We start from the raw sequence: 27,359 nt of genomic DNA, 5'->3' as shown, positions 1-27,359 counted from the left end.
GCAGAGTGCAGAAGAGGGACAGAGCGAGGGTGGGGTGGGGGGGTAGGGAGGGGCGAGAGGAGGAAGAGGAGGGTCAAAACAGGAAGGTTATTGTGAAACTAAGTTCTGAGGAAAAGAACACTGTGTTATTATGTGCTCTTACATGTGTTATTAATGACAGGCCATTTAAAAAAGAAAAATAATAGCTTGATTTCTCAGCATCTCTGATATAAAAATCACAGTTAAGCTTACAAACCAGACCTAATACCAAAGAAAAAGGTGGGGGTGAAAAAAGAAAGAAAGAAAAACATGATGTAGCCTGCTCATTAAAGATGGACCAGAATTATATAACCGTTTTTGCACGGAATTCAAGTTTACTCAAGTGCAGCTCGAGGATGAAATAAAGTGTTGGCTATTTTTATGTAACAGTTGAAAAGCCAGGAAAGATCACAATCTGCATTGGAAATGAAAGCCTCGTTTTCTGCTGGGAATACCCACACACACTTCCAGCTGTTCTAGAGCTCTTTGAAACCACTCCACAGGGCTGAAAGTCATTTTTGTAAGTGTGTGAACAAATACATTGACGATTGGCATTAGCCTAATCGATCATTGATTATTTTTTTGATGGATAGACATGTAGGCTATGATCAAGACCCTATAGTGAAAGGATGTTCATCCAAAGTTTCACTTTCTCTCTCTCTCTCCACACACACGCACACACGCACGCACGCACGCACACGCATACACACACACACACACACTCTCTCTCTCTCTCTCACACACACACACACGCACGCACGTGCACACGCGCGCGCGCGCGCGCGCACACACACACACACACACACACACACACACACACACTGAGTCACACACACACACACACACACACACACACAGATATGCAGGGAGGACAGCAGACAATTACAGCTAGTTTACATCGTGACAAGTAGGCAATGGTAGGGCTCTGACACAAAATCCTATTTCTTTCATTGAAACTGCCCCATATCAGTTTACTCATGCAGTAAAACTCTTCTTTACATCCCCCCACCCCATATCTCTCTCTCTCTCTCTCTCTCTCTCTCTCTCTCTCTCTCTCTCTCTCTCTCTCTCTCTCTCTCTCTCCCTCTCCCTCTCTCTCTCCCTCTCTCACACACACAGGGGCCCATGGTCAATTCTCTGCACCTGGAACACTTGCATCACTTACGGGCACTGGGTGTCATGGTAACTGTTTCTACGGAGACGGTTGAAAAGCTGGATGGATGGAGGGGAGGGGGGGCAAAGAGGGGCGGGTGTTGTTGATAATGACACCATATGTCTGAGTTACATCGTTCCCCGCTGACCCCGAAGTTGTGACTTTTGACCTTTTTTTTGTCATAACTTGGGGACATATTTCTACCGATAGCGATGTCGTTCAGAAGAGGGACAAACACAGCATAACATGACCGTTATCTGCCTGGATACTAGCCTACTACTAAAGCTGAGTTGAGAGCAGGGAGTAGAAAACAAGGAACGACAGATCGCACCGCACATTCCCACCCACGTTATGACTCATGTCAGGCTATGACTCATAATAAACGTGCCAGTAAGACCAGGATCAGATCACCCTCAGTTCTTTGTAACAGGCGCCCTGGGGAGTGGGGCTATCTATCAACAAACCACTAAATCCATATGGGCTACCGGGAAATCTAAACTTTTATTTCAAGTCGCGCGGCCGCGGGGCTGCACTTCATTATAGCGTGTAGCCTACGTAGATGTAGCCTACAGAGGTTCAACAAGGTTGCATGCACTTCTGGGAAACTCCTAGGTTCCCGACTTCCCGTCATTCCACAAGTCTGCAATATAGTTTCGCTATTAGGCCTTTATTACACTGCAGGGCTGAAATGAGATAGGAAACTGTGCAGCCAGGAAGTTAAACCATGTTTGAAGTTTTTTTTTTTTTTTTTTTTTCATGAAACAAAAATATGGTGGCACTGTATAGGCATGCAATAATTTAATTAATAATCTGAAATATATGTTGGCTTTATGATATGCAAATGTACAGAAACATGGGTTTATTGCCCTTCCCATTGAGCTCTTTATCACCAACCAAGTGAACCAACCACTGACTGACAAGAAGTTGTCTTCGGACTGTGCATAAATATTGGCATCACAGTTCATGGTTTCAAGTCTCATTAGTATTGGCCTAGGCCTACTCTTACATTAAAAGTCTGAAGAACAGACCTACATTTTGAAAACCAACAGGGTTGAGTGAGAAGCTGTCAGAGGATGTTCTGGTTCTTGCAAGTTCAAGTTCAAGGTCCACCATTTTACATGTGAATTTTGCGTTCTCGGATTCAGCTACACGTGTGTTTAATATCAGGCCTACATGGAAGAAGAAGCTCAAGCTGATCACCATTGTCTCTGACCCTAACAATAAATAATAGAAATACTGTTCCTACGAAACAGTGTGGGCTCGCATGGAACACCATGTATGGGCGCGGTCATTCTTTTGAGGAGAATAACCTTTGTCTATAAGGTTTTGGTATAACACACTGATATAACATACTGGTCTCGAGCCCACGCGCTGTTGTTGTGATTTATATCAGGTCGCACTTGTTGGTTGTGATGTCACCAAGAACGCTGCTCCTCATTGGCTAAGGGCCCTGCCTTTGTACTGTCGTTGATTTTTTTTAGGAGAATAAACTTGACCTATAAAGTTTTGGTATAACTTGGTCTCGCCTTTCAGCGAGCCCACAATGAAACTAGAAAGATGAAATTCTGAGAAAAAAAAAGTGTGGTTGTAGGCAGCCTACTGACACAAGTCAAGAGGAATCAGCAAGGGGAAAAATCACACCTAGAGTGAAGTGAGGGGTGCTATTTATGAGTTTATTTCGTTAAGCGTAACACAAAGCCAGATGATGGAGTTTAGCTCCTTCCAGGAGCACGGCTCAAAAATTAAGTAATAAACTGAATGTATATGCTTAGTAGCCTAAGCTACATTTTCATGTGGCTTGCCAATTTCAGCCAATCAGGAGAGAGTAGGCTACCCATTTATCAGCTTCCATGTTATAGTGTAGCCCAATGGTTCTCAACCTGTGGGTCGGGACCCCCAGAGGGGTCCCCAAATTATTTTGGGGGGTCCCCAGATGTTTAGCTAAATGTTAACATTTTCTCACTCAACAACAGACCAACATACAGTATCGCAACACAAGGCATGTAGATCGGCTATTTTCACAAAGGAGTCAAACTAAATGTAATGCCAACTCCTACAATTCCAAGTGCTTGTGCAGGGTGGGGGGTCCCCAGTTCATATATGATTATTTTGGGGGTCACAGCCTGAAAAAGGTTGAGAACCACTGGTGTAGCCTACCATTTCCATATGCCAATTTTGTCTGCTCACTTCTTTGTGTCATCACTTTCTGATTCAAAAGCACTGGCTCTCCTGTATGACCTGGTGAACTGAAAATTTGATTTCTGCTACCAAAGAGCTGGAGATGGCGGGAGAGATAGACCCCTGTTATTGAACAAACACTTATGGTTGCTATCAGAATATAGAGCTATTTAACTTATTTTAACAACACCAAAATGATTTACTGCACCTTTAATATCAGTACCCCTAAATAAATAAAATATGAATTAATGTTTAGCCCTTTAACAGTTTTGTGATTCTTGTCTGTTAGAGACAAAGGTCAAACAGTTTCAGTTAAAATTGCTTTAAACATTAGTCATTTATTCATTACACGCAACATAAAATAGCATACTGTATACCAGTTTATCTGACAAGGAAAACAAGGCAAGACACAAAAACCCTCATCTTGCTGGTTGTGGTTGACAAAAAATACCCTACTAGCCGGGGACCCAGTCACCAAAATGGGAGGGGACCTGTGATTTTCTGCCGTACTTTTTATTTCTGTTTTATCTATTAGTTTGGTCATTAAGGTCCACAGAATGAGAGGCCTGCTCTGCCGGAAACATCGCGAAAAAAAGTTATGGCCATTTGTATGTTCACTGTCCCATTGACTCCACTAGAAATATTAAAAAAAGGAAAAACATCTGCATGTGAGGGGTCAAACTAGGGGTTCTTCGTGATTCTGAATCCATTGCAAACATTTGTTTTGCATAAAAAACATTGCTTGGGTTAACTTTCGGCAGCCCAAAACTGTGAAAAGTGGAAAAAAAGTGATGACTCATCACTTTTGACTGTTTTGGGGTGCCGATATCTAGCCCAAGGAATGTTTTTCATGCAAAACAAATGCTTGCAATGGATTCAGAATCACTTAGAACCCCTAGTTTGACCCCTCACATGCTAATTAAAGCAGATGTTTTTCCTTTTTTTAATATTTCTAGTGGAGTCAATGGGACAGTGAACATACAAATGGCCTTAACCTTTTTTCACGATGTTTCCGGCAGAGCAGGCCTCTCATTCTGTGGACCTTAATGACCAAACTAATAGATAAAACAGAAATAAAAAGTACGGCAGAAAATCACAGGTCCTACCCTATTCCTTGAGCTTTTGGGCTTGTGGGTCCCCGGCTACTACTGATTCCTTCATCCTCCAACAGTTGAAGATGACAAAAATCAATCTACACTTTTTCCTTCAATTCCAGCACTGCTTCTGCTTATCAATGAAGACTTTCTCAAAGTGCTCTGTTATGCTGTCAGGATACAAGATTATAGATTAAATTGATTCAAGGCCAGCTGAGTAAATCTCTTCATTGTCAAGTAATTTCAGGCATTGACAGGTTGCAAGAGTGGTCTACTGTAAATCAATGTGTCCCGACCGGTAGCATCATCTTTGCTGCATATCCTTTGAACGAAATGCAGTTCAAAGTTTAGTCAGAGTCAGAGTTCTATAGTAAAGTCAAGTAGTGTAGTGTCATTTTGAAACATGAATTCAGAATGAAAGCACATAAATTATATTAATATTTCAGCTTGACATTTTAAGGCTACAAATAAAGACCTTTCTCTAACTCTTCAGCACCCCAAAAACAAAGCCCTGTGACTTTATAAGCAGGACCCAAAATCAGACATCCATTTTGAACAAACACTTCATAGATGTAGATCTGGGTACACCTAAGAACTATTAGTGTCAGACATGTACGGAATGTTCTGTTCTGTATGTCTGGTTCTAGTACTTGTACTAGAAAAAAGGCCATGTCAGACTTCTGTTTAAACCCTGTTGTGTCTGCTGTGTGGCTGCCAGCCAACAATACAACATTAGCAGCAATCTGTATTTACCAGCTACCAACAAATACATTTACTTTGTTCATCTTGTTGATGGTCTTATGATCAAAGCTGTGGTTCAGATCATATCCAAATGGTTCCGTTGGTTCTTTAACTTCCTTGGGTTTTCTAAGCGGACCCCCCATCGTCTCTAACTTTTCTGTTAGAGACAAGGGGCAAACTATTTCACATTTAAATTGATTTAAACAGGTATTATTTAATTATTTATTTAAAAGTAAAAGCGCACTTAGTCATTTATTCATTTACACACAACATAAAATAACATACTTTCTCACTCACTTTCATTTGGTACAGTAAGAGATTGCATGGATTTTAACAGCAAAACCCATCCATGGCCAGGCTGTCCCTAAATGCCATAAGCTGCAAAACAATCCAACATAGTCTCTCTGTCTTCAGCCACCATCAGAGGTCACCGCTGTGGACATGTAACACGGGTGTGTCCAGGCACATGGCAGATGCCACAGTTACGTGGTTTCTTGGCAGCAGGAGGGTTGTTGGCAGTTGCACCTCCCGTTTTCTTCCACACCTTGTTCCCTCGGTCTGACCCGCCAGCGACTCCACCAGACCCGCCTCCAAAACCACCTGAGCCTGGGGAAGAGAGGTCACATGCAACACAAGAGTGAAGTTAGATCAGTGGTTCACAAACGTTTTAATTTCAAAGGACCCAAATAACTCTGAGTGTACAAAATGTAAAATGAGAGTCTCCATGTACACTCTCAGAATGACATGTAAGGGTCCATTTGGAACCCCCTCAAGGAACCCTGAGGGTCCCTGGACCCCACTTTAACAACCACAGAGTTTAAGGAAGATAAAAAGAGAGAAGGGTAACAGATCTAATAGGTACACTGGAAATGGAGGAAAAGCACTGAAACATGTCATCTTCACATCCGTGAGTGACTCAAGGTCCCAGTGAATGCGTATCTGAGTCATGCCATTTCTTCTATAGCACTACTGCTACATACTGTAAATGTGTAGGTGAGATTGTGTATGATGACTTGTTCACTAGTTAGATGCTTGTTGTTCACACATGCTATGTATGTAATTTAGATAGATGTATGCTGTTTGCTTGTCCACACTACAGATGCTAAATATATTAATTAATTCTGTAATTTAGACAGGTGCTATATACGATGTTTACCTGCTATTTTAGTTAATTTTTAGGACATGCTTCTTTTCTTGGCAAGCTATTTACTTGGCTACTTACTTGATCTTGCACATTCTAAATGTGACACATCTTATACAGTATAGGCGCCTGGTATACATGTATATGTGTATCTCAATGTGTCAAGTAAAGTAACATTTTTGGGATGTCTCAGATCAGTTTGCGTGTGTTTCACGCATGCGTGTCTATTCTTCACCTGACGGAGGCACATTCTCGTCAGCCCACTGGAAGAAGCCGCACTGGCTCTCCCTCGGTTTCCCACAGGTGTGGAACGTGCGTCCTTTGTTCGGCCCGTCCTTCTGCACCGTCCTCATCACCGCTGGCTCGTTACAGTTGCACATGGTCTCTCCTCCACCTCCACCTCCACCTCCTCCTCCACCCCAACCTCCTCTGTCTCCTCCAGGGCTGTTCCCAAAGCCCAGGGAAGGCCGGGGAGGCTGAGCGTTCCGTACTGTTGGTGGGTGAGGAGCTCTGCTCGGCTGTGCCCCCTGTTGGTCGGATTGATCGGCCCAAAGGAAAAAGTTACAGCTTCCGCCGTTGCACTTGTAGAACTGACGTCCTTGGTTGGGGCCGTCTTTGCGCACAGTGAGGAGCAGAGCATCCTGACCACAGTTACACACAACGACATTGTTGCCGGGGTCCGCAGCAGCACCGTTGCTGCCGCTGCCGCTGCCACCCATGGATTGGGGGGTCCAAGATGGTCGCGGGGGTGCTATGGATCTGGGTGGGTCTGCTGTGATGGGCCGGGGGGCTGGTGGACGAGGATCACCTCCCCCACCTCTTCCTGTTCCCCCACCCCTTCCTGCTCCCCCGCCTCTTCCTGATCTTCCACCTCTGCCTGTTCCTCCACCTCTGCCCGCTTCCCTTGTGCCTCCTCCTCCTCCCCTACCAGCTCCTCCCGCTCCTGCTCGGAGGTATTTCAGGTCGAGCACTTCCCTCAGGGTCTCATCACATCCACCAATGCAGCCGACAAACTCCAGAGGCATCATGGGAGGCAGGGTGCCCCGACGGAACTTCAACTTTAACCTGGGGAGAAGAACGCACAGGAGGCAAGGCAGTTTATTGGCGGCACTGAGACACAAATAAATGAACTGAAAATAGGTTTAACTGAGCTGCACTCCAGCACTGTTTAGACATGTATCACAGATACTATAGTATAATGTTTGATATGAGGGGAACATAAAACTGTGCATTAATGAGGTAACTGTAGTCATCGTCTGAGTGGAATGTGCAGTGCTGGCAGATCTGCTCTCCGTGTACACGTTGTGTTAATCGACACCTGGCAAGATAAGCTCCATTGTGGCAGATCCATTCTCTCAGCAGTATCTGAGACTTCATATGAACCAAATATCCAATAAGGTGAAAACGCTGTGTACTTTCTGATAAAGGAAAATGTACAAAGAGACTGAGGGAAGGGGAGGTAGATGTGGAGAGGGATAGGGCAGGAAAAAGAAGGAAGAGGTGGCAGGGGTTGAGATAAAAGGCAAAGGGGAGTTGATAAATGGAAAATTAGAAAATATAGGACTCATATATCGTTGTTGTCGGGCAGAAATCTTGTATCTCCATATTTCAACTTTTTATGTTTTCTTTCATAAATTAATAATACTACAGTGTCACAAAATGTAACAAAAATAGTAAATATACAAGCTCACGTGCCGTGGCTTATTTGAGCTATTTCTGAATTAGCTCCTTTCGGAACCTCTCCCTCCGCTATACAGCTCCGAGATGAGGTTCCTGCTCATAACACCCATATTATGAGTTTTTCCAGGGATAGTTCGCCACGTTTTTACCATTCTTACCTTCACCAAACATCGTATCCAAAAAGTAAAGGTCCTATACCCGTCTCTCACATGTCTACCTTTTTAACGGCGGGGGTAATCCAAGCTATGTGTTGAAATAATACTTTTAAATCACTCGTTTTGTCAACCAGTTCCATGTTTTTCCCAGTGAAATGTTACGGAAGCAGTAATGTGTGTACACGTGACTCGCCATTATTCTGTGTTGCAGCCACCAAGCGGTCGGGGAGAGAAATGGCCACAGGCTGACAAATACATGGAACTGGTTGAGAAAACGATCGATTTAGAAGTATTGATTCAACACATCGCTTGGATTACCCCCGCCGTTAAAAAAGTAGACATGTGAGAGATGGGTATAGGACTTTACCTTTTCGATACGATGTTTGGTGAAGGTAAGAATGGTCAAAAACGTGGTGAACTATCCCCCGGAAAAACTCATATGGGCTCGATATGAGCAGGAACCTCATCTTGGAGCTGTATAGCGGAGGGAGAGGTTCCGAAAGGAGCTATTTCTGAATGAAAGTGAAAGTGGTTAACTATTGCATGTCTGTCGGTTTCATAAATATTGAACCAATGAATACATACAAGATTTCCACCAGACAGTGAAGATGTAGGAGCGTTCCTGCGAAAGAGAGAATGTGTTTGTGTGTTGGGATAATTTATAACAGTGGTTCTCAAACTTGGGGTCAGGACCCCAAATTATTTTGTGGGGTCCCCAGATGATTAGCTTAATGTAATTATTTTTCTCACTCAACGGTAAACAAACCAACACAGAGTATAAGTGTATACAGGGTATCTGCACATTTATAAAGAGACAATTTAAGGACTTTCAAGACCGTTTTAATACTGAACTGGCCAAACTGTCAAATATTAAGTAAGCAAGAGGCGAACGTTGTGAAAATAGCTGATCTACATAATGTAGATCTGCTATTTTCACAATATTTATCTGTGGAACCGAGTCACATTAAATGTAATACCCACACTTCTGATCTATAACATGCAGTGTCGGAGTGCAAAGAATATAAGGAAAGATATGTATTTTAAAATTAGTAGTTTTAAGAAAAACTACTTCGAGTTCTGCACCCACTAGTCGCTATAGTAACAGCTGTTGGTGAAGCAGTTTAACTCGATCACCCTGCGTTTTGGATTGAAGAAAGACATATGAGAGAAGGGTTAACGCCCACGCGAAGAAGGAATTCTGACCAGTTCTTGCAATGCAAAGCCATTGAGTGTTTTGCGTTAAATGAATCCATATGTGTTAGCCACTTACACCTATATACTTAATACTTAATGAAACGGTCCCCCAAGGCTCTATCCTTTTTGCCCTCTAAATCAAATCAAGATGTAGCCCATCTACAAGCTCATGCGACGTTTGTGAGCTTGTAGACCTGCCATTTTCGCCGAATGTTTGCCCCAGAAGGTTCATGTGGCTAATACTAGACTGAAAGGGGACACCATGAAAATAAATGATCTGGACAACAACAGTACTTCATGATGAAAGGACTTTGAGCAGGTTACTACATGGGGAAATAAAAATAAAAGGAGCAGCAAGCCCCTTTATCACATTCTTATTGAGATGGCGATTGTGTCTCTTGTATGTAAGTTCTTCCTGGTTTAGAATATTATAATCATATAGCAACCACTGATCTATAAAATAAAGGCGACTAAAACCCTCTTTTCCTTGGTGTATGGAATGGACAGGATAAAACAGATAGAACAACTCAGTCATTTTGACATACAGTATACTGTAGATGGTTAAATGTAACTGAAGGTGATGGCATTAGGGGCAAGGATTAAGGAATTGTGTTGTAATTTGATCCATTGCTTACATATGGCATAATTTGTGCCCACATGAAGGAGCACAGTTTGGACGGACAGAGCGATCAGTGAGATTGTGAAAGGTTCTACAAAATATAAAAACTTTTGGCACCTGGGAAACGGTGGCAAGAAACATGCCTCTAGGCTACAAGGGTTCGACTGAAATAATCCGGGTGGTGCAGGAGTAAAGTTCCTGCCTGTAATGGAAACACTGCGGTGCCTCTGGCTTGAACGAGCGCTTCAACAAACACAATTTTCGTGGCTGTAAAGCCTGTTAGCAGGACAATCTATGTCGCTGCACTACAGTAGTTACTCCCCATGAGGGCGCCTGCTCTGCAGGAAGCGGAACTGTGAAGGATAGAGTGTTCCACTGCACGCATTACACCCTCATGGTGACACTCCCCACCGACAGGTGAAGAGAACCACCGTTTACATCAGGGGTCTTCAACTGGGGGTCCAGGACCCCTAGGGGGTCCTCAGAGTTACAACAGGGGGTCCTCCAAATCTTTGTGTGATAGAACGTTTTTTTCTCCTTTTTTATATTAACCACTTGAACCCTAGTGTCCATATTCGGAGAACTTTAGACAAAAATAGCCGATCTACAAGCTCACAACGCCTCGCAGCGTTGTATTTTCGGCAAAGAGCTTTGGTGTAAAGGGGAAAAGAGCAGACTAAGTACATAGTGAAACGTCAAGTTTATTAAGTATTAACGGTTCAAGTGGTTAAATATCTGAAAAGACAAATTGACATGAATCCAAAATACATTGATGATTGTGCTGTCAAACAATGAAACTATATGGAATCTATGTACAGGTTGTGGGGGTCCCTGCTTCATCTCTCTCTCAACTAAGGGGTCATTGGCCTGAAAACGTTGAAGACCCCTGGTTTACATCATTTCAGTGGAGACAGGTAGTTGTCAACACCCTGACCAATAAAAATAGTTTGGATCAGAAGTGACAGGGAACTGTCATAGGGGGAATTGACATAATGACTTAAGTGGAAAGAAAAAAAGGAAAGACCTTTTTTTTAAGACACTGGATCACAGAAAATTGTGCCTAATATAATATAGACTAAGACTAATATAAACGTCCTGAATATTAGCTGCACTTGAGCTGAGTGAACAGTGACAGTGGTTCAGTCTATACTAGTCTGGGATCGCTTCACTTTTCGAGGTTTGATCCGGTCGGGAGAGGAAACCACTTTACTTCATGTTGTAGTACTCAAAGGACTACAATTTGCCGGAACTATCAAACCGGATTCAGTTTTAACCCAAAATAATTCCCCTGCGCTCAAGGACATACTTTTAGGGCCTACCTAATAAACTCCTTGATGCGGCGTAGTTTTGCTTTTGAAAAATGTGTTTGGGATATGCATATTTTATTCCAACTCGTAGCGACTGGCAAGACTACACTAGGCTACTCGAGCATTTTAAAAGGGATTGGGGAAACAAACGGAGGGAACCAAAACAAAGCGACGCCGCTTCTTTGGCTTGTGGTTTCCACCTAGACCGGATCAAACCGCCCGTTAACGATCACCAGGCTTTCCCTCAGAAAGCCTGGTGGGCGAGGTTAGTCTATACCATAGAGTCATAGACTGTATAAAAGATATGGACAAAGCAAAGCCATTGGTTTCTATGCAGCGCAAATGACACAATATGGGTCCTTGGCATGGGTGTTGCCATCATAGATTGAAATGCAACCAAGTGGAGGCTATTGGCTGCCAACGGTCACGTGCAACCGCAGGGATACATGGGAGAATGTGGTCGGAGCCTCCCGAAATACAGCACACGAAGAAGAACACAGCCGGCTGGTATCAGTTTAGTTGGCCACGCCCCCCGCAACTTTATCATCAATTTTAACATAAATGGGACCTTATTTTCACAAAACGCATATCATCGTGATTGAAAGGCAATTTTTAACTAGCGATAGGAACCATAAAGTATTCATGAAAATGTTAATTAAGGTTAGAACACGAAAGGGGAAAATGAATGGGATCCAATGGAGAACAATTCTTTTTGCAACCGGGCAACAGCGCAACTAGCGGCCAATCATAGGAAGTTTTAGTTCCGTATTGGGCTCATTTTAAATCGGCGGAACTCTCCCCCTGGTCTATACTCACATGTGTACGGGGCGAGGCTGGCAGGTGGGACAGATGCTGTCATCTCTGCTGACCTCCAGCACCATGTTTTCAGGGAACCACACAGACGTCTTGCAGTCTGGGTAGCCAGTACAGGTCAGGAACTTACTGGAGGTTACAGGAGAGAAGAGATTTCTGTCAAACCAGAACACAGGACCAGGGAGACCAAATACAACCGCCCCAATTGTAGTCATATACCCAAAAAAAAACAGTTACAGCATTAATACAGCTTTAGGTTACCCTTGCAGGGTTTAAAAACACAAAGCATATGGGGCCTTATTCTTGGAATTACACTTAATTTAAGATAGTTTTCCACAATATAATTATTCCTGATTCATAGAAAATACTTTAGTTTACATTCGTGCAAACATTTTGTGTTTACAATCGCCTTTTACAAATCGACAAATTAGACATTCATTGTAGCTATAAAAACAGGGGCCTTCATTAAGTTAATGTTGGCAATTTTGCCACAAAAGTCATAGAATCCCTCATCACGTTTAACTGAAAACACATTTGGATACTTGCTTAATTCCTCAAAACTGTAATTCATGATGGTATAAACAGCTACAGCAGTATAGAAGGTACTGTAGAAGTTTTCCCAATGGTATGGATTGAATTTTTTCCTGCTGTACCTTTTAATTTTCACTTTCTGCAGCTTGATCTTATTGTAAGTGTTTTTCAGAGATGAAAGTTACTTGAGAATTTAAGGTTTTGTGTTTTTTCCCATTGCAGTTCTGCACACAAGAAATCTTAAAATGCGGTGTCCTGATATTGACAAGGAATATATTGTGATACAGTATATACTGTATGAAAAAAGAGTAAAGCTGCACACTCGTAGCTGCCGATGCACATTTATTAGGACTACACAGAATGAGCACTTTTTTGCTAACAGTATATACCGTAACCATCAGTGCTTCAAAGTATAGTATTACAAACTGACCAACCCTACTGTAAATGATAAAATGTCAATTTGCCCATGAACAGAGCACACACCTACACATACAACACAATCATCAGAAAATTCACTTGCATAGTCTGACATGGACATAGAGATATGATCATTTCCACATCTAACTGAACTGTACAGGAAAGAGAAGCACTCAGTTTTGTCTCACTTGTTTCCTTCTCTCTTGGTCTTCAGCACCATGTCCCGCCCACAGTGAGGACACTTCCTGACCGGGAGGGGAATCTCCATGTCCTGCTCCTCCGGCTCGGTGAACTCCTGAGCTGCACCCAGGTACGGGGCCAGAGCTTCATCCAACCTGACACAACATCAGTCACAACAGTACATTCATTGTCTCCGCTAGGCCGAAAGGCTAATCTCCAGCACTGTCGTTGGCCCTATCGGTGTGAAACGGTGCACGCATACTCCCTGGAGGCAAGAACATAACCTCTGCCCCAAATCCTTCACATCGGCCTGTTAAAGCGTCACAAGGAGGCAGATTTGAGCAAAACACATTTTTTGATATTACAGATTTTGTCCAAAACACGCAAATCACACATTATCTCCATTTTATCTCCGGTTTTTCATATTCCATCCTGAATGGCTAAGATTGGCATCTAAAGTTTGAAGGAGTGACTCGTTTTGAGCAAAATGCCTTAAATCATGAATGCAGCAGCAGATTGCGTGAAACTTCACATTGGCCTTTTATAGCGCCACTAGGAGGTCGATTTTTCATTTTCTTCCCTATGAACTCCTACAGATTTTGTCTAAACATCACGCAAATCGGTACACAGACCTGTCCAAATTCTCATATTTCATTCTGATTAGCTAAGACTGACTTCTACTACCTGGCCTGGTGGAGACCTGTGCTCCGAGGGGCACATTTGTCTAGTTCTTAACTGTGTCACAATTAAAAAACAACCAAGACATTTAGGACAGGATTATGTACTTAAGCTCTCAATGTTAGAGCCATACAATGAATTGAGCTGTACAACAATGTAAAGTGCTGTCTCAGTCAGTCAGTCAGTCAGTCAGGCATAATTTGAAATTTCAAGGTTACAATTATATTATAAGTAATATCTCAACTGTAAAAGGCATATCTTGACAAATGCATAGTATTGTTGGCAGGTGTTGTACAGAGTATGCTCTACTGAGTGCAATCTTTCTAGTTCCACTCAGTGACTCACTTCTTGGCCTTCCTCACAGACTCAATGAAGACGGTTTTGTATTTCTGGATGTGGTACTGCAGCACGCTCTGTTTGTCCTTCCTCCCTTCTGACACCAGCTTCAGGTCTGCTTCCAGCTCTGCGCGCAGGTCAGGTTTGGACATCTCAAAGCCCATGGAGTTGTAACCTACACAGCAAAATACTCACTGTTCATTTACTTAACCCAGTAATCATTCTAGATTGGCTATTCAAAAATAGCAGATATACAAGCACGTAGCGCGTCACTTTGTGCCGTGCTATGAGCTTGTAGATCTGCTATTTTTGAAATATCTTGAAAGTGTGTGACAAATATATATTTTGAATATACAGTATATACTGTATATAAAAAATAACTCAAATATTTGCTTCTGGGGGTCCCTGGAACTAAATATTTTGAGATGTGGATCTGTGGCCGAATACATATAATTTTGGGGGTCCTTGACATGAAAACATTTGAAAAACCACTGACATAGCAACACATTTCTTCAGAAAACTGTTCATATTTAAAAGACATTTGTAGAAAACCACATACAGTACGTTGTTGAGAGTCCCTCAAGGCTCCAGACTAGTGTCTTGTCTGTTTTTCGCTCTACATTAAATATTTTCACTGAAAATAGCTGATCTATAAGCTCACAGCGCATCGTGACATGTTGTGAGCTTGACAATCTGCTATCTTCTGTAAAAGTTTTCCCCAGAATACAGATGCTGGGGTTTAAGAGGTTAAACCCCCCCCCCCCCCCCACCCCCCCCACACACACACACACACACACACACACACACACACACACACACACACACACACACACACACACACACACACACACACACACACACACAAACACTCTAATGGTAATATATTTGCTGAATGAGTCATAGTTTCCTAAGAGACAAAGCAGAGTAACGTCAGAGTGTGGCCCTATCTGCGTGGTGTACTACTGTATGCAGTGAGGATGGGCTTGTGTGTGTGAGTGTGTGTGTTCATACCCTCCACCAGACCCATGCCCAGTTCTCCGGGGATGAACCTCTGCTCAGCCGTCAGCCCCACATACATACGGCTCTTTATAGTTTCTATGTGGTCAGCATGGGTTGCATCTGTACCTGTAGGCATTGTGAGAAAGCATTTTTGAGAGGGTAATCGAATGCATCATGGAGCTGAGGGGGGGAAAACAAGTATTGACATTGACAGGTAATATCATAACCAGGTAAAACATCCATTTAAAGTCAAAGACTATCTCTCCATTTAAAGTCAAAGGCTATCTATTTATCTATCGATCTATCTATCCATCCGTCTGTCCATTCATTCATCTACAGACATGTTAAGATTTGCCAGGGAAGATTTAAATCCACACCTTTGGTGATTTTATTTTCACCCCCAGGTGGATTTCTAAAAACATCCCAGCGTCTGTCAATTTGCACCCTGCTAATACTGTAGAAACAGCAAATGCCCTGTTGACCTGGATTTACAAAATCAACTAATCAAATTTGTCTGTGTGAGTACAGCCCAATGGCGAGACCACTGATCTATTTAGTTTTCAATAGCCTGCACCCATGACTGTTAAGAGTCAATCCCACATACTGTATGTGAGACTAATCCGATATACTGTATGTGAAGCCGTTCCAGGGCGATGGTGTGATGGCAAATATGTACGCAAATGTATGTCACATGTGCCATGCTGTTTTTCCATCACTGAAATCAAGTGAAGTCTCTGCCAGTCTTTAAGTGTACAGTATAAGCATATGCCTGAGAATATGTGTCTATTTGTGCATATAGCAAAAGATTGCGACGCTATGTTTCTGTAGTGTGTCTGTCTGTGTATGCGCGTGCGTGTTTGTTTGTGTGTGTGTGTGTGTGTGTGTGTGTGTGTGTGTGTGTGTGTGTGTGTGTGTGTGTGTGTGTGTGTGTGTGTGTGTGTGTGTGTGTGTGTGTGTGTGTGTGCTGTATGTAGTTGTCTGTGTGTTTCTGAGTGCATGTCTATTGACTTGTACAAGGGTCTACAACAGGGGGTCCGGGACCCCTAGCGAGTCCTCAGAGTTACTACTGTGTGATAGAAACTTTTTTCTCCTTTTTTACCACTTGAATCCTAGCGTCCATATTCTGAGAACTTTAGCCAAAAATAGCAAATCTACAAGCTCGCGCTGCGAGGCGTTGTGAGCTTGTAGATCGGCTATTTTCGGCAAAGTCATTTGGTGTAGAGGGTAAAAAGAGCAGACCAATTACAGAGTGAAATGTCAAGTTATGTATTGACGGTTCAAGTAGTTAAACACGTATCTGAAAAATTGACATGAATCCAAAATACAATGATGATTTTGCTGTCAAACAATGAAACTATATGGAATCTATGAAAAAGATGTGGGGGTCCCTGCTTCATCTCTCTCTCAACTAAGGGGTCCTTGGCCTGAAAACATTGAAGACCCCATGTCTAGTATGTGTGTTTCTGTGTGAATATCAAGCTGTATGCACGTGCGTGTGTGTATATGGTACCTATGCCATGTTTCTCCATCAGTGATATGAGGTCAGCCTCGGTCAGCAGCTGAGGAGGACTGGTTTGTCCGTCCACCATCTCTATAGTCGAGGGCTGGAACTGGGAACCTTGTTGATACACTGGGATCACCTAGTGTCAGCATGTACAGTATCATACACACAAACCTATTAGTATTTATTACTAATATATCATTTTTACACAGTACAGTCGAGCCGTGGGGATCATGTGGAAATCATGATCATTCTGTTAGAGCAGTGGTTCTCAAACTTGGGGTCGGGACGCCAAGTGCGGTCCCCAAATTATTTTGTGGGTTCCCCAGATTATTAGCTTAGCGTAAAAAAAGATTCTCACTCAACGGTAAACAAACCAACATAAGGGTATACAGGGTATCTGCACATTTATGTGCCAATTTAAGGATTTTCAAGACCGTTTTAATACCAAGCTGTCAAATATTAAGTAAGCAAGAGGCGAACATTGTGAAAATAGCAGATCTACATGCTCACAACGCGCTTTGTGAGCATGTAGATCTGCTATTTTCACAATATTTATCTGTGGAACCGGGTCACATTAAATGTAATACCTACAATTCCAAGTGCTTGTCGGGGTGGGGGTCCCCACTCCCCAGTTCATATATGTTTATTTTGGGGGTCACGGCCTAAAAAGGTTTGAGAACCCCTGTGGTAGTAGCACCAACTGCCAAAACCAACAGGCTTCTTCTCATTCATACACACTAAAGTCTAAAAACCCTGCTACTGGTACTGGCCCCTAGGGGCCACTGTGCTACCCCTTAAACGCCACAGTGGGTGATATTGCCATCTCCAGAGCCCCATGCTGGCACTACTGGGGTTATGCAAAGAAAGAAAGTTTAATTAAAAAATACTATTAGTGGGCTTGTGGTGGTGGGGTGGGCAGTTCCATGGCAATCCACCCATTAGATTTTGAGAGATCTTGTGTGAAAGTGAAATGTTGGAACTAGGAGAGAGGTCATGGGATCACCGAAATCATTATGGTTCATTCTCTGCATAGCAGTAGGTTTTGATGTGTTGTTTGGAACTCGGAAGTAAACTGTTGTTGGACGGACCTGCGGTCTGTAGCAACTTGAATCCTATATACTGTACATACAATACATCATTGTAGATCAATCGCTGAATGTCGGTCTAAATTATTAGTGTACCGTGATTGTCAGTTCTAATTGCATCATGCACTATGTCAAAAGGTTTTCATACAGGACCTTTTAAAAAGTAGAGTTACAAAGTACGTTGCACTGGCTGTAGAGTGCAGGGTTTGTCTCAACTGTATTCACTGTATAATATGTCCCAAAAATCACAGGCACACACCTTGGAGCTCCACCTATCATAGGGATAAACATCCAGGTAGTTTCTGGCGATTATCATAAGTCCAGAGGCGGAGAACCTCTCCTGCGCGATATCTATTTCCACCACGGTCTCCTGCCCCACAGCATCCTGGGATACACAAGCCAGGAAGTGACGGACGATAAACTCATACACACGGCTCTCGTTGCCCTGGAGACAAAGGGTAGAAACAGAATATATTTTTTTTTAATTAAATACTTTAAAGGAGTAGTTCACCCCCAAAATGACTTTTTTTCTATTGATTACTCACACTATGGAGACTTCAAGAGTTCAATAATATATATAATGGGGACTGCCCATAAGTCCGAAGGTTCATTAGTCCGAATTTAGTTAGGGTTACTGAGGTTCAGTGTTGTACCCGAACGCGTTCAAAGAACGATCGTTCATGAACACGTTCATATTTTGGGCGAACGTGAACTGAACGTAATTGTTTTCGCTTGATGAACGATATTGTCGAACGTGGTCATTCTGACGCCCGTGAACGGCGTTCGTCGGCGTTCGTGCGGCGGTCCGCGCCCGTCTGTCCTCTCCTCTCTCTTTTCATTCACATGCTCCAATAGCACGCACTGCACGCAGCTCCTCGTGAACGTTGATATGCGGTGCTGTCTGCAGCTGCACTGTGAATCTCCTCCTCGTTACGTCTCGCAAACCTGACTATACTTTGTCGTATGTGTGTTGTACGGCGAAAATAGCTGATCAGCAAGCTCACAACGCGTCACATCCACGAGACAACGTGAGCTTGTAGATCAGCTATTTTAACCAACGCGGAAACATGCTGTGCGCGAGGTTTAGAAACGTCTGCCTTCAGCCCTTCACAATAAGGGTGCAGGAAGACTGGGAACTGGGCAGTGGGCACATAAATATTGTGGGCACCTCAATGTTAAGTTAGATGAAATTATTACTGTGTGTGGATCTATATGGGCTGTGTCAATAATTTTGACAAATAATAGCATGCAGCAACGTCTAAACATTTATATATATATATATATATATATATATATATATATATAGACCTATATATATTTTCTTCTTTTTCTTCTTCTTTTTTTTTGAATAGCCAAAAGTATAAAAAAAATTATGGGTAAAAAAAGAACGAACGAAATTCTATACTGTATCAAACTTGAAAGACTTAGATTCTCCCTCAGAGGTTCCTTGGAATCCTTCCACAAAACGTGGCAGCCCGTGCTGGATTACATCGGCACGCTCACGATCACAAACGAACTTAACAATTAGCCTGAGCAGAGACTCCCCCCCCCCCCCCCCCCCCTCCTCGTGTTTCCCTCTGTCTTTTGTCCTGTCTTGGTTGAAAGTGTGAATGGGATTTTGCGACTGTATGTTTTTGTTTCATGTTTTGTGTGTTCTCTTTATTTTATTGAATCTTTATACACTGACTTTTGATGTTGAATATGTAAAATAAGTGCAGTTTACATTTGTGATATTACCTATTATGATGCCTTCTACTATTCCTGCCAAAAAAATGAATAAAGAGATTTGTAAAAAAAAAAAAAAAAAAAAAAAGAACTAAGTTAGTTCATTTTGGGGAACCATGAACTTTAGTTCAAAATATAGAATTATGAACTATGAAATGAACTAGTTCATTTTAGAAGTTCTGAACTTGAACTTGAACTAGTTCGTTTTTAAAGTGAACTTTCCCAACACTGCTGAGGTTAGGGTTAGGGTTAGAGTTAGGCATAGTATTCTTAACAAATTCAGACTAATGAACCTTCAGACTAATGAACCTTCGGACTAATGAACCTTCGGACCAATGCCATGGCACCATATATAATATACATTCATTTTTAGTTTTTTGATTATTCCTAAGACAATAATTTGGAAACAATAAATGTACCCCCATTTGTTCCGGATGGTCCCCATTTGGGGGTGAACTACTCCTTTAATTGTAACAGTAGATACACCTGCGGTGCACACACATAAGCACAATGTTAGCATATATGGCATTTTAACAAGTGTAGTGCAGTGTGTGTGTGTGTGTGTGTGTGTGTGTGTGTGTGTGTGTGTGTGTGTGTGTGTGTGTGTGACATGTGTGTGTGTGTGTGTGTGTGTGTGTGTGTGTGTGTGTGTGTGTGTGTGTGTGTGTGTGTGTGTGTGTGTGTGTGTGTGTGTGTAATATTTCTATCTTTCTACCTGCAGTGCGTTGGTGTATTTGGTAGGGTGTATGGGGGGATGGGCCTGGTCAGACTTGTTGCCCTGCCGTGGGTTGGGTCCTCCAGGCTGGTCCAGGACCCGTTGGGCAAAGGTTCCCCAGGCTTGGCTCTGGGTTTGCTGCTCCACCAAGGGAGTCAAGGCCAAGTCTTTGGGGAACATGTTGGTCTCTGTGCGGGGGTAGCTGATGAACCTGAGGGGAGGTGGATATACAAAGGTTTTTTTTAAGAAGTAGAAGAAGAAAAAGAAGGCCTAGAAGAAGGATCTTTGACAATGCAGACTTTCAAGGTTTCAAGAAAAGGTTAGACGTTGTGAGGGGGTTTCGACACCTGTATTAAAGATAACTAACAGGTTATATGATGATAGGATGTCGATAGCCAGTTTTGTATAAATTTGACTCATGGCGTAGGAGTTATGACTTTAGAAATAAATAATAACACATTTTCGAACGGATTCAAACACTGATCATTTAGATATAGTTGGATATGGACTGTTTTTAAATACATACCCTTGTGTGTACAGCTTTTCAGCTATTTTCATGGTCTCTTTAGCAGTTAATTTCAGCTTCCGTGATGCCAGTTTCTCCAGTTCCTTTCAGAGAGATGGGGGAAAGGCCTGTTAGGGCAGCAGGGACATCACAAACCAGGGTTCCAGTCTCTACTTTGACTTCAAACATCCTACTCTTTTTTCAGCGTGACTAGCAGTGTGTGTCTGTCTGGAGCTAATCTCGCAAACCACAGCTGGACAGATCAGAGCCAAACGTTGTATGCACACTGCCAGTGGGCTATAGAAGTACCTTCACTACTTAATTTTTAATGTCAAGTCAATAAGGTTGTGATTTTGCTGAAACCTTGCCAAAATTTGCCAGGTTTCAGTTGTCAGTCATCAATATATCATAGACGTCTGTCATCATAGATGACTGATATCACAGGCTAGCCACATGAAGTCCGAGATCCAGATTAGAGCCAGGTGTTTTTAAGGGAATCCTGAGATCCACAATGCACAATTTATTATATACTATCTGCTTTTAAATGATTTATCATCACAACTATTGCCCTTGTGTGTTTTTTTCCATCTTGTCCTGTACTGTATCTATGTGTCCTGGTATTAAAGTGCTATATAAATTAAGCTTATCATTAGCTCAAACAGAATAAGTTATGTGAAGAGTGTATATTTGTTTTTATCATTATGTGTGTCCATATATTCTTACCACAGTGTCCAGCGGCACCGGCCTCCACTTGCTTTTGGGTTTACTGGTTACTGAGGTGACTGTTGCTATGGGATTCTGAGAAGAAGATTTTTCTGTAAATCTTTTATGTACTGTATATTACTGTACATACATATTATATCTTTTAGACATTTTTAGACAAACAATGCTTCCCACTCAGAAAAGGGGGGTAATTACACTACACAGTTACACCTGAGAGCTCGACAGAATATAATTTAAAAACAACTTATCTTATATGACATAAAGCAGTAGTTCCCAAACCTTATAGCTCGAGACCCAAAAGGGAAATGTTCAACGTTTCATTTATTTAAGTTTTGAAAATCTTTGGATTCCTATGTAGACACACAGCAGATGTACAAACAAAGAATATAGTACATACACTACACGCACCTCCATGCATATCTGGTAGAGAACCAGGCATGCTGTGTGATGGAAAAGACGGTTTCTTTTCCAACTGAAATCGACAGTATCCTCCTCTACTGTATGGAGAACTGATGAGGAGAGGTAAAGAGAGAGAAAGATGGAATCATGGAAGAGAAGTATATGGAGAGAAATTGAGAAAAACTTAATATCAAAGTAATATATCATATTCATGGGGGCGGAAAAAGACATGCGACACAGGTCTGTAGCCGGAATTCATATTTTTGTGTATTATGTAATAGGTATGCAGGTGTGTAGATACTGTGTATATGGATGTTTTTACCTTTGATCTTGTAGAAGGTCTCAGGTATGAAGGCCTGGATGGCTTTGAACCGTTCCACCACAAAGCCCAGAGTGGGGAACTGACAGCTGCCGTACGAGACCAGCTGATTGGCCAGAGACTCTGGAAAGATCTTCTGGAGCCGAAGCGTCTGGAAGCGAGTGAAGGACGCACCTGAAGCAGAAGACAGTGCACAGTTAGATCAGTAAAACGTTGCCATCTGAAATGTCAAGATTACGATTGGCTTTCCAAAGTTAATATGTTAATATTAACCTATATGTTAATACTAAGATAATATTAAGTAGGGAGGCGTTAGTGAGTCCCACTGGAGATCTACCAAAACTTGCAGTACACACAGGGGCGTCACACGGGGGGAAAGGTGGGACTGAGTTACTAGGGCCCAATGTGGAGGGGCCTTAATTATTTAATACTTTAGCTATTGAAAAATAACAGATATACAAGCTCACAGCGCGGCACCGAGTGCCGCACTGCGAGCTTGTAGATCTGCCATTTCTGAAAAGTCATGAAAATGTGTGCAAATCTTTGAATATATGTATTTTTTTAAGCGAAATACATATCATTTTGGGGGTCCTTCACATGAAAAGGTTTGAGTACCACTGACATAGAAACATAGGTTTTTCAAAAAACCTTAGAAGGATTTGAAATATTCAAAGACTTGCACACATTTTCACTATTTTTCAAAAATAGCAGATCTACAAGCTCGCAGCGCGGCACCGAGCTTGTATATCTGCTATTTTTCAATAGTTAAAGTACCCAGGGCCCAGAATTTGGTGCGACACCCCTGCGTACTACACTAAAAAGCACCAGGATTGGTCAAAGTAATTTCTAGGGCTAGCCTACATCTTTGTCTACAATATAGGTCAGTGGACCTAGCTGACGTAATCTAAAGCAACCAGCTTCAGATTGCATCAGCTAGCTTTTATTCTGTTCATGTACTGGACAGAATTGACTGTGCTACCTTGTGTTTTAGGTCTGAAGTCTATCATTTACTTTCTTGGTGATATTAATATCTATTTTTTTTTTCATATAATTGAGAAGCGTGTTTTGTTGCCTTTTCATTTATTGTCGTATCAACGAATCTATGCAAAAGAATATTACAGATTATTTATAATCGTATAATATAATTAAGGGAACATACCCAGATTCAAATTCAATATAACCCACATAGGTGCTTATGGAACAGTAAAACTAGGCAGTCCTTAAGAAACAACTGTCAGCGTAATTGTTGGCCGGATAAATAAATATCACATTACCTATCCTGAGGTCCAGCTCCTGTCGAACATCAACAGCGTCGTTAACGTTACCATCTGGCTCTATTAGCGTCTCACAGGCTCGTCGGATGGAGTTGGGAGTAATCTCAGAGAATCTTGCCCGGAACACTTGTATATTGGGCTTTACTGAAACATACACACACAGTCATTATCATTATCATAAGCAAAATAGTACATCGTTGAAAAGTGTAGTTGGCTTTGATTGTACAGTTATATACTGCAGTGGTTCTCAACCTGTGGGTCGGGACCCCCAGGGGGGTCCCCAGGTGATTAATTTAATGTGCAACATTGTTTTCTCACTCAACTGTGAACAAACCAACATAAAGTTTAAGTGTATAGAGGGTATCTGCACATTTCTAAAGTGGCAATTTAAGGACCTTTTTAATACCCCTAAAATGACAAATTAAACATTGGCCAAATTGTCAAATATTAGAGAGATCTACATGCTCACAACGCCTCGGAAAGCGGGGTGTTGTGAGCATGTAGATCTGCTATTTCCACAATAGAACCATGTTATGCCTCAACTCTTAGTGTCGTCAGGGTGGGGGGGGGTCCCCCCCCAGTTAAAATATGATTATTTTGGGGGGTCACGGCCTGAAAAGGTTGAGAACCACTGATATACTGTACACAGATAATGTTTGTTTGAATAATTTATGTCAGTAAGAAGGGAGTCAGGCAATTCTGCAAGATGCCCAACCACCTCTGCCAACACACATGTAATATCATACCTGCTTTGCAGACATCTATGATCTCAAAGCCAATGTTCTCTCCCTCTCTGTCACAATCAGTCCAAATGACTAAAGCCTGGCACTGCCTCACCTCTTTCTCAAGGGAACGCTACAGAGGGAGAAGGGTGCAAGGAAACAGGGCATGATTGGAAAAAAATAAAATAAGTGAAAGTTATATGATTTGGCAGATATGGCCCCCTGCTGCTAGCAGCATGTAAAGGCAATGAATATTATTATTATATAATTCATCAATACTATGGTCTTGTTGTTAAAGAGAAATATCTAATAAGCAATTACAGTTAATAAATTATGAGTAACCTAACCTAAAGAAACAATATAAGGGTAGAAATCTCATGGCAATGTCAATGTTGGAAAGAATAAGCGCGTACTAAATTATGTTCTAGGATTACTGAAAGCATAGAGCACATAAACATACCTTGATTGGTATCATGTTCTCAGGACAATGTTTTTCCACCTCAGCATCAAACAACATCACGGGATTGCAACTATACCTGAGGATACGGTAGACATACAGAGTAAGTAGATACACAAATGCACAGCACAAAGAACTTTACACCTGGTACTGGCTGAGATATGTGTTCACACTAAGCAAAATTGGGACTAAATTCTATTGGTCTTTATGACTTCACTGACACATAATAATGGATAAGATCAGCATATCGTAGCTGTCAGGCAGAAACCTTCTGTTTCCGTGTTTCACATTTGTATGTTTTTTTTTCCCTCCATAAATTAATGCTCTACTTGGTTGTACAGAAGTGTTGCGCTAAAGTGGTAAAATCACAAGGCAGTGCGTTGTAAACTTGTAGATCGGCTCTTTTAGCCACTTTTGAAGAGCTTGTGACTAAATAATATAATAACTAAATTGTATCCATTGGAAGACAGGTTCATTTTTCCATCTCCTGAAAAGTAACAGTTTTGGACATAAAAGGTTGGTGGAACCCAACATCGACAATATAATACATCTACCATGAGGCCTATAAATGGAAGGTCAGAGCAGTGTGTGTATGATGTATTGTGTACCTACTGTATATTGTACACTGTCTATAGCTGCTTAGTTACCATTTCTTGAATTGTGTTTTGAACTCCAAGCCCAGCAGATGTCCAGACACTGACGTCATTGACACCGTCACATTCTGTAAGGAAAATTATTATTATTATTATTACACTCAAAATTAAAAGACAGCTATAATTTACTTATATGTAAATCTACATTTACATTCACAAACAAATCCACTAGAATCTTAACTTACCTGACCGAACAGGTTGTATTCATATTCGTAGATCTTATTATACTTAGACATTCCTTCTCTCTGGAAATGGAACACATCAGTCAATAGAGGGTATGCACGTGACAACATCGTACCTAGAAGTGATGTGGGAGTGGCTAAAAACAGAGTCAGTAGGAGTCAGGAGGAGTCAGCAAGACTCAGGAGTTGTCAGTAGGAGTTTCCCAGAGAGCGCTTCCAAACTCCAATGCTTCATGCTGCTTTATGTTTTGCCACTCAGTCTAGATGAGTGGCATATGATGCATACCCTCTATACTGTGGCAAATCCTCAAGGTAGGGACAACCACATATACCAAAGTCTATTTGGGTAATTGCACTGGTAGGAGATAAGCTGTAACAAAGTAATTACAACCAACATAATAAAAGGCCAAAGCTTCCACCCAACATGTGGTGGTATTTATTTAGAAACTATTAGATTAGATTAGATTAGATTAGATTAGACGGCTTATCCACAAGGGAAAATAATTTTGCTCGGGTCAATACAGATAAGACAATAGGTAAATACATACAGCACAGGCACAGCTAAAATACACCACATTAAAACAGTAAAAACAAGAACAAAACAACTATAATTCTAATGTTACAGTATGTGACTCTGACACTATATATAAACACCGTCCAGAGACTGTTATCTAGTAATGACACATTGATTGACACTATATAATGATAAAGTGAATGGCAAACCATTCGTACGTAGTACCTAAATCAGTGGTTCTCAAAGTGGATTCCAGGGACTCTCTAGGTTCCTTTATGGGGGTCTAAATTGACACTCACAGTCACAATTGAGGCTGCAACTTTAACAGTGTACAAATGGAACCAAATGGAACGGGGGAGAGAGAGAGACCTTGAAATGTAAACTTTTGAGAAACACTGACCTACATCGTGCCCATATATAATCCCAATTCTTACCCTCCTCGACGTCCCGCCGGACATGATCTCAGAGATGCCCTTGGCAGCATCGTTCTTCTCAGCCACACACAGCACCCTCTTTATCTGCGTCCTGCGGATCATGTCAGCTGGCTCTGGGACTGTCCCACAACTACAGTAACAACACCTGCTTGTTGTTGTCCTCTGGAATACTGATCTGAACAGAACCCTGCCGAGGTGCTGTATGAGCATACCTCCCTTCCCTGTCCTCACATGCGGCTCGACTCCGGCAGACAGCCGGGTGTCACCACGTCAGGTCACTGTCTGTCACTTGTAACTTTCACTGGAAAGGGGAAAGCTACAGCTAAGTTATGCTATGGCTAACTAGCAGTAGCCCCATATAACGACGTGTAAAATGTGTAAACACCGAGATCACTCTTCCGATTAACATCGGGTATTCGTTAAAAATTACACGAACGCAAACATGGAGGTCAACATGGTAAACACGGCAAATAAAAAAAGTTTTTGAGGAACATAACAGCGAGCATGTTGTTTACAAATTCCGCGCCTGATCATTGTGGTGCTGTCGTAAAACTGTCGTAAAAGCGTGCAAAAAAAAGAAACATGAGACAATATTAACACGAGACAAAGACGCGTTGCATTTAATTATTATTGTATAATAATATTTTTTTTTTATCAAACTGATTATGTTTTATAAAAGAAAATAAATAGATAGATATATAAATAAATACATCTATTTCATGAACCCTGGTAGTAGCATGATCACGTGACAAGACTCCGAGCAGCCAGCTGGGTAAACATGGCGTCTGTCTCATGAAAGGATGTAAAATGCATGCAGTGTTTCTAACTACAGTGTCTGTTGATGAGGTTGCTCCGGCACGGTCGAGCGTTGCATTTCACCCAGGAACAACGCGCTACGGGAGGGAGTGGTGAAT

At 41.9% G+C, this 27,359-nt stretch overlaps 1 protein-coding gene across 1 annotated transcript; it reads right to left on the bottom strand.

Annotated features, from left to right (window-relative positions):
* Nucleotides 1-5,439: 5,439 nt before the first annotated feature.
* Nucleotides 5,440-26,925, bottom strand: top3a (DNA topoisomerase III alpha). Its single transcript, XM_080722915.1, has 19 exons — nucleotides 26,446-26,925; nucleotides 25,501-25,560; nucleotides 25,310-25,383; nucleotides 24,666-24,741; nucleotides 24,230-24,338; nucleotides 23,484-23,627; nucleotides 22,213-22,383; nucleotides 21,900-22,000; nucleotides 21,492-21,566; nucleotides 20,790-20,872; nucleotides 20,264-20,474; nucleotides 18,083-18,268; nucleotides 16,745-16,874; nucleotides 15,247-15,360; nucleotides 14,245-14,410; nucleotides 13,230-13,376; nucleotides 12,097-12,222; nucleotides 6,561-7,390; nucleotides 5,440-5,790 (listed from the first exon to the last, which is right to left on the bottom strand). Exons 1-19 carry the CDS (start codon nucleotides 26,653-26,655, stop codon nucleotides 5,612-5,614), a joined length of 3,192 nt encoding a protein of 1,063 aa, XP_080579041.1. The 5' UTR covers nucleotides 26,656-26,925; the 3' UTR covers nucleotides 5,440-5,611.
* Between the last annotated feature and the right edge of the window lie 434 nt (nucleotides 26,926-27,359).

The sequence above is a fragment of the Nannobrachium achirus genome (assembly GCF_963921795.1).
Source record: "Nannobrachium achirus genome assembly, chromosome: 4".
In the NCBI taxonomy this organism is placed as follows: Eukaryota; Metazoa; Chordata; class Actinopteri; order Myctophiformes; family Myctophidae; genus Nannobrachium; species Nannobrachium achirus.
The sequence above is the reverse complement of the archived record's forward strand: the minus strand, read 5'-3'. Positions and strand labels throughout refer to the sequence as shown.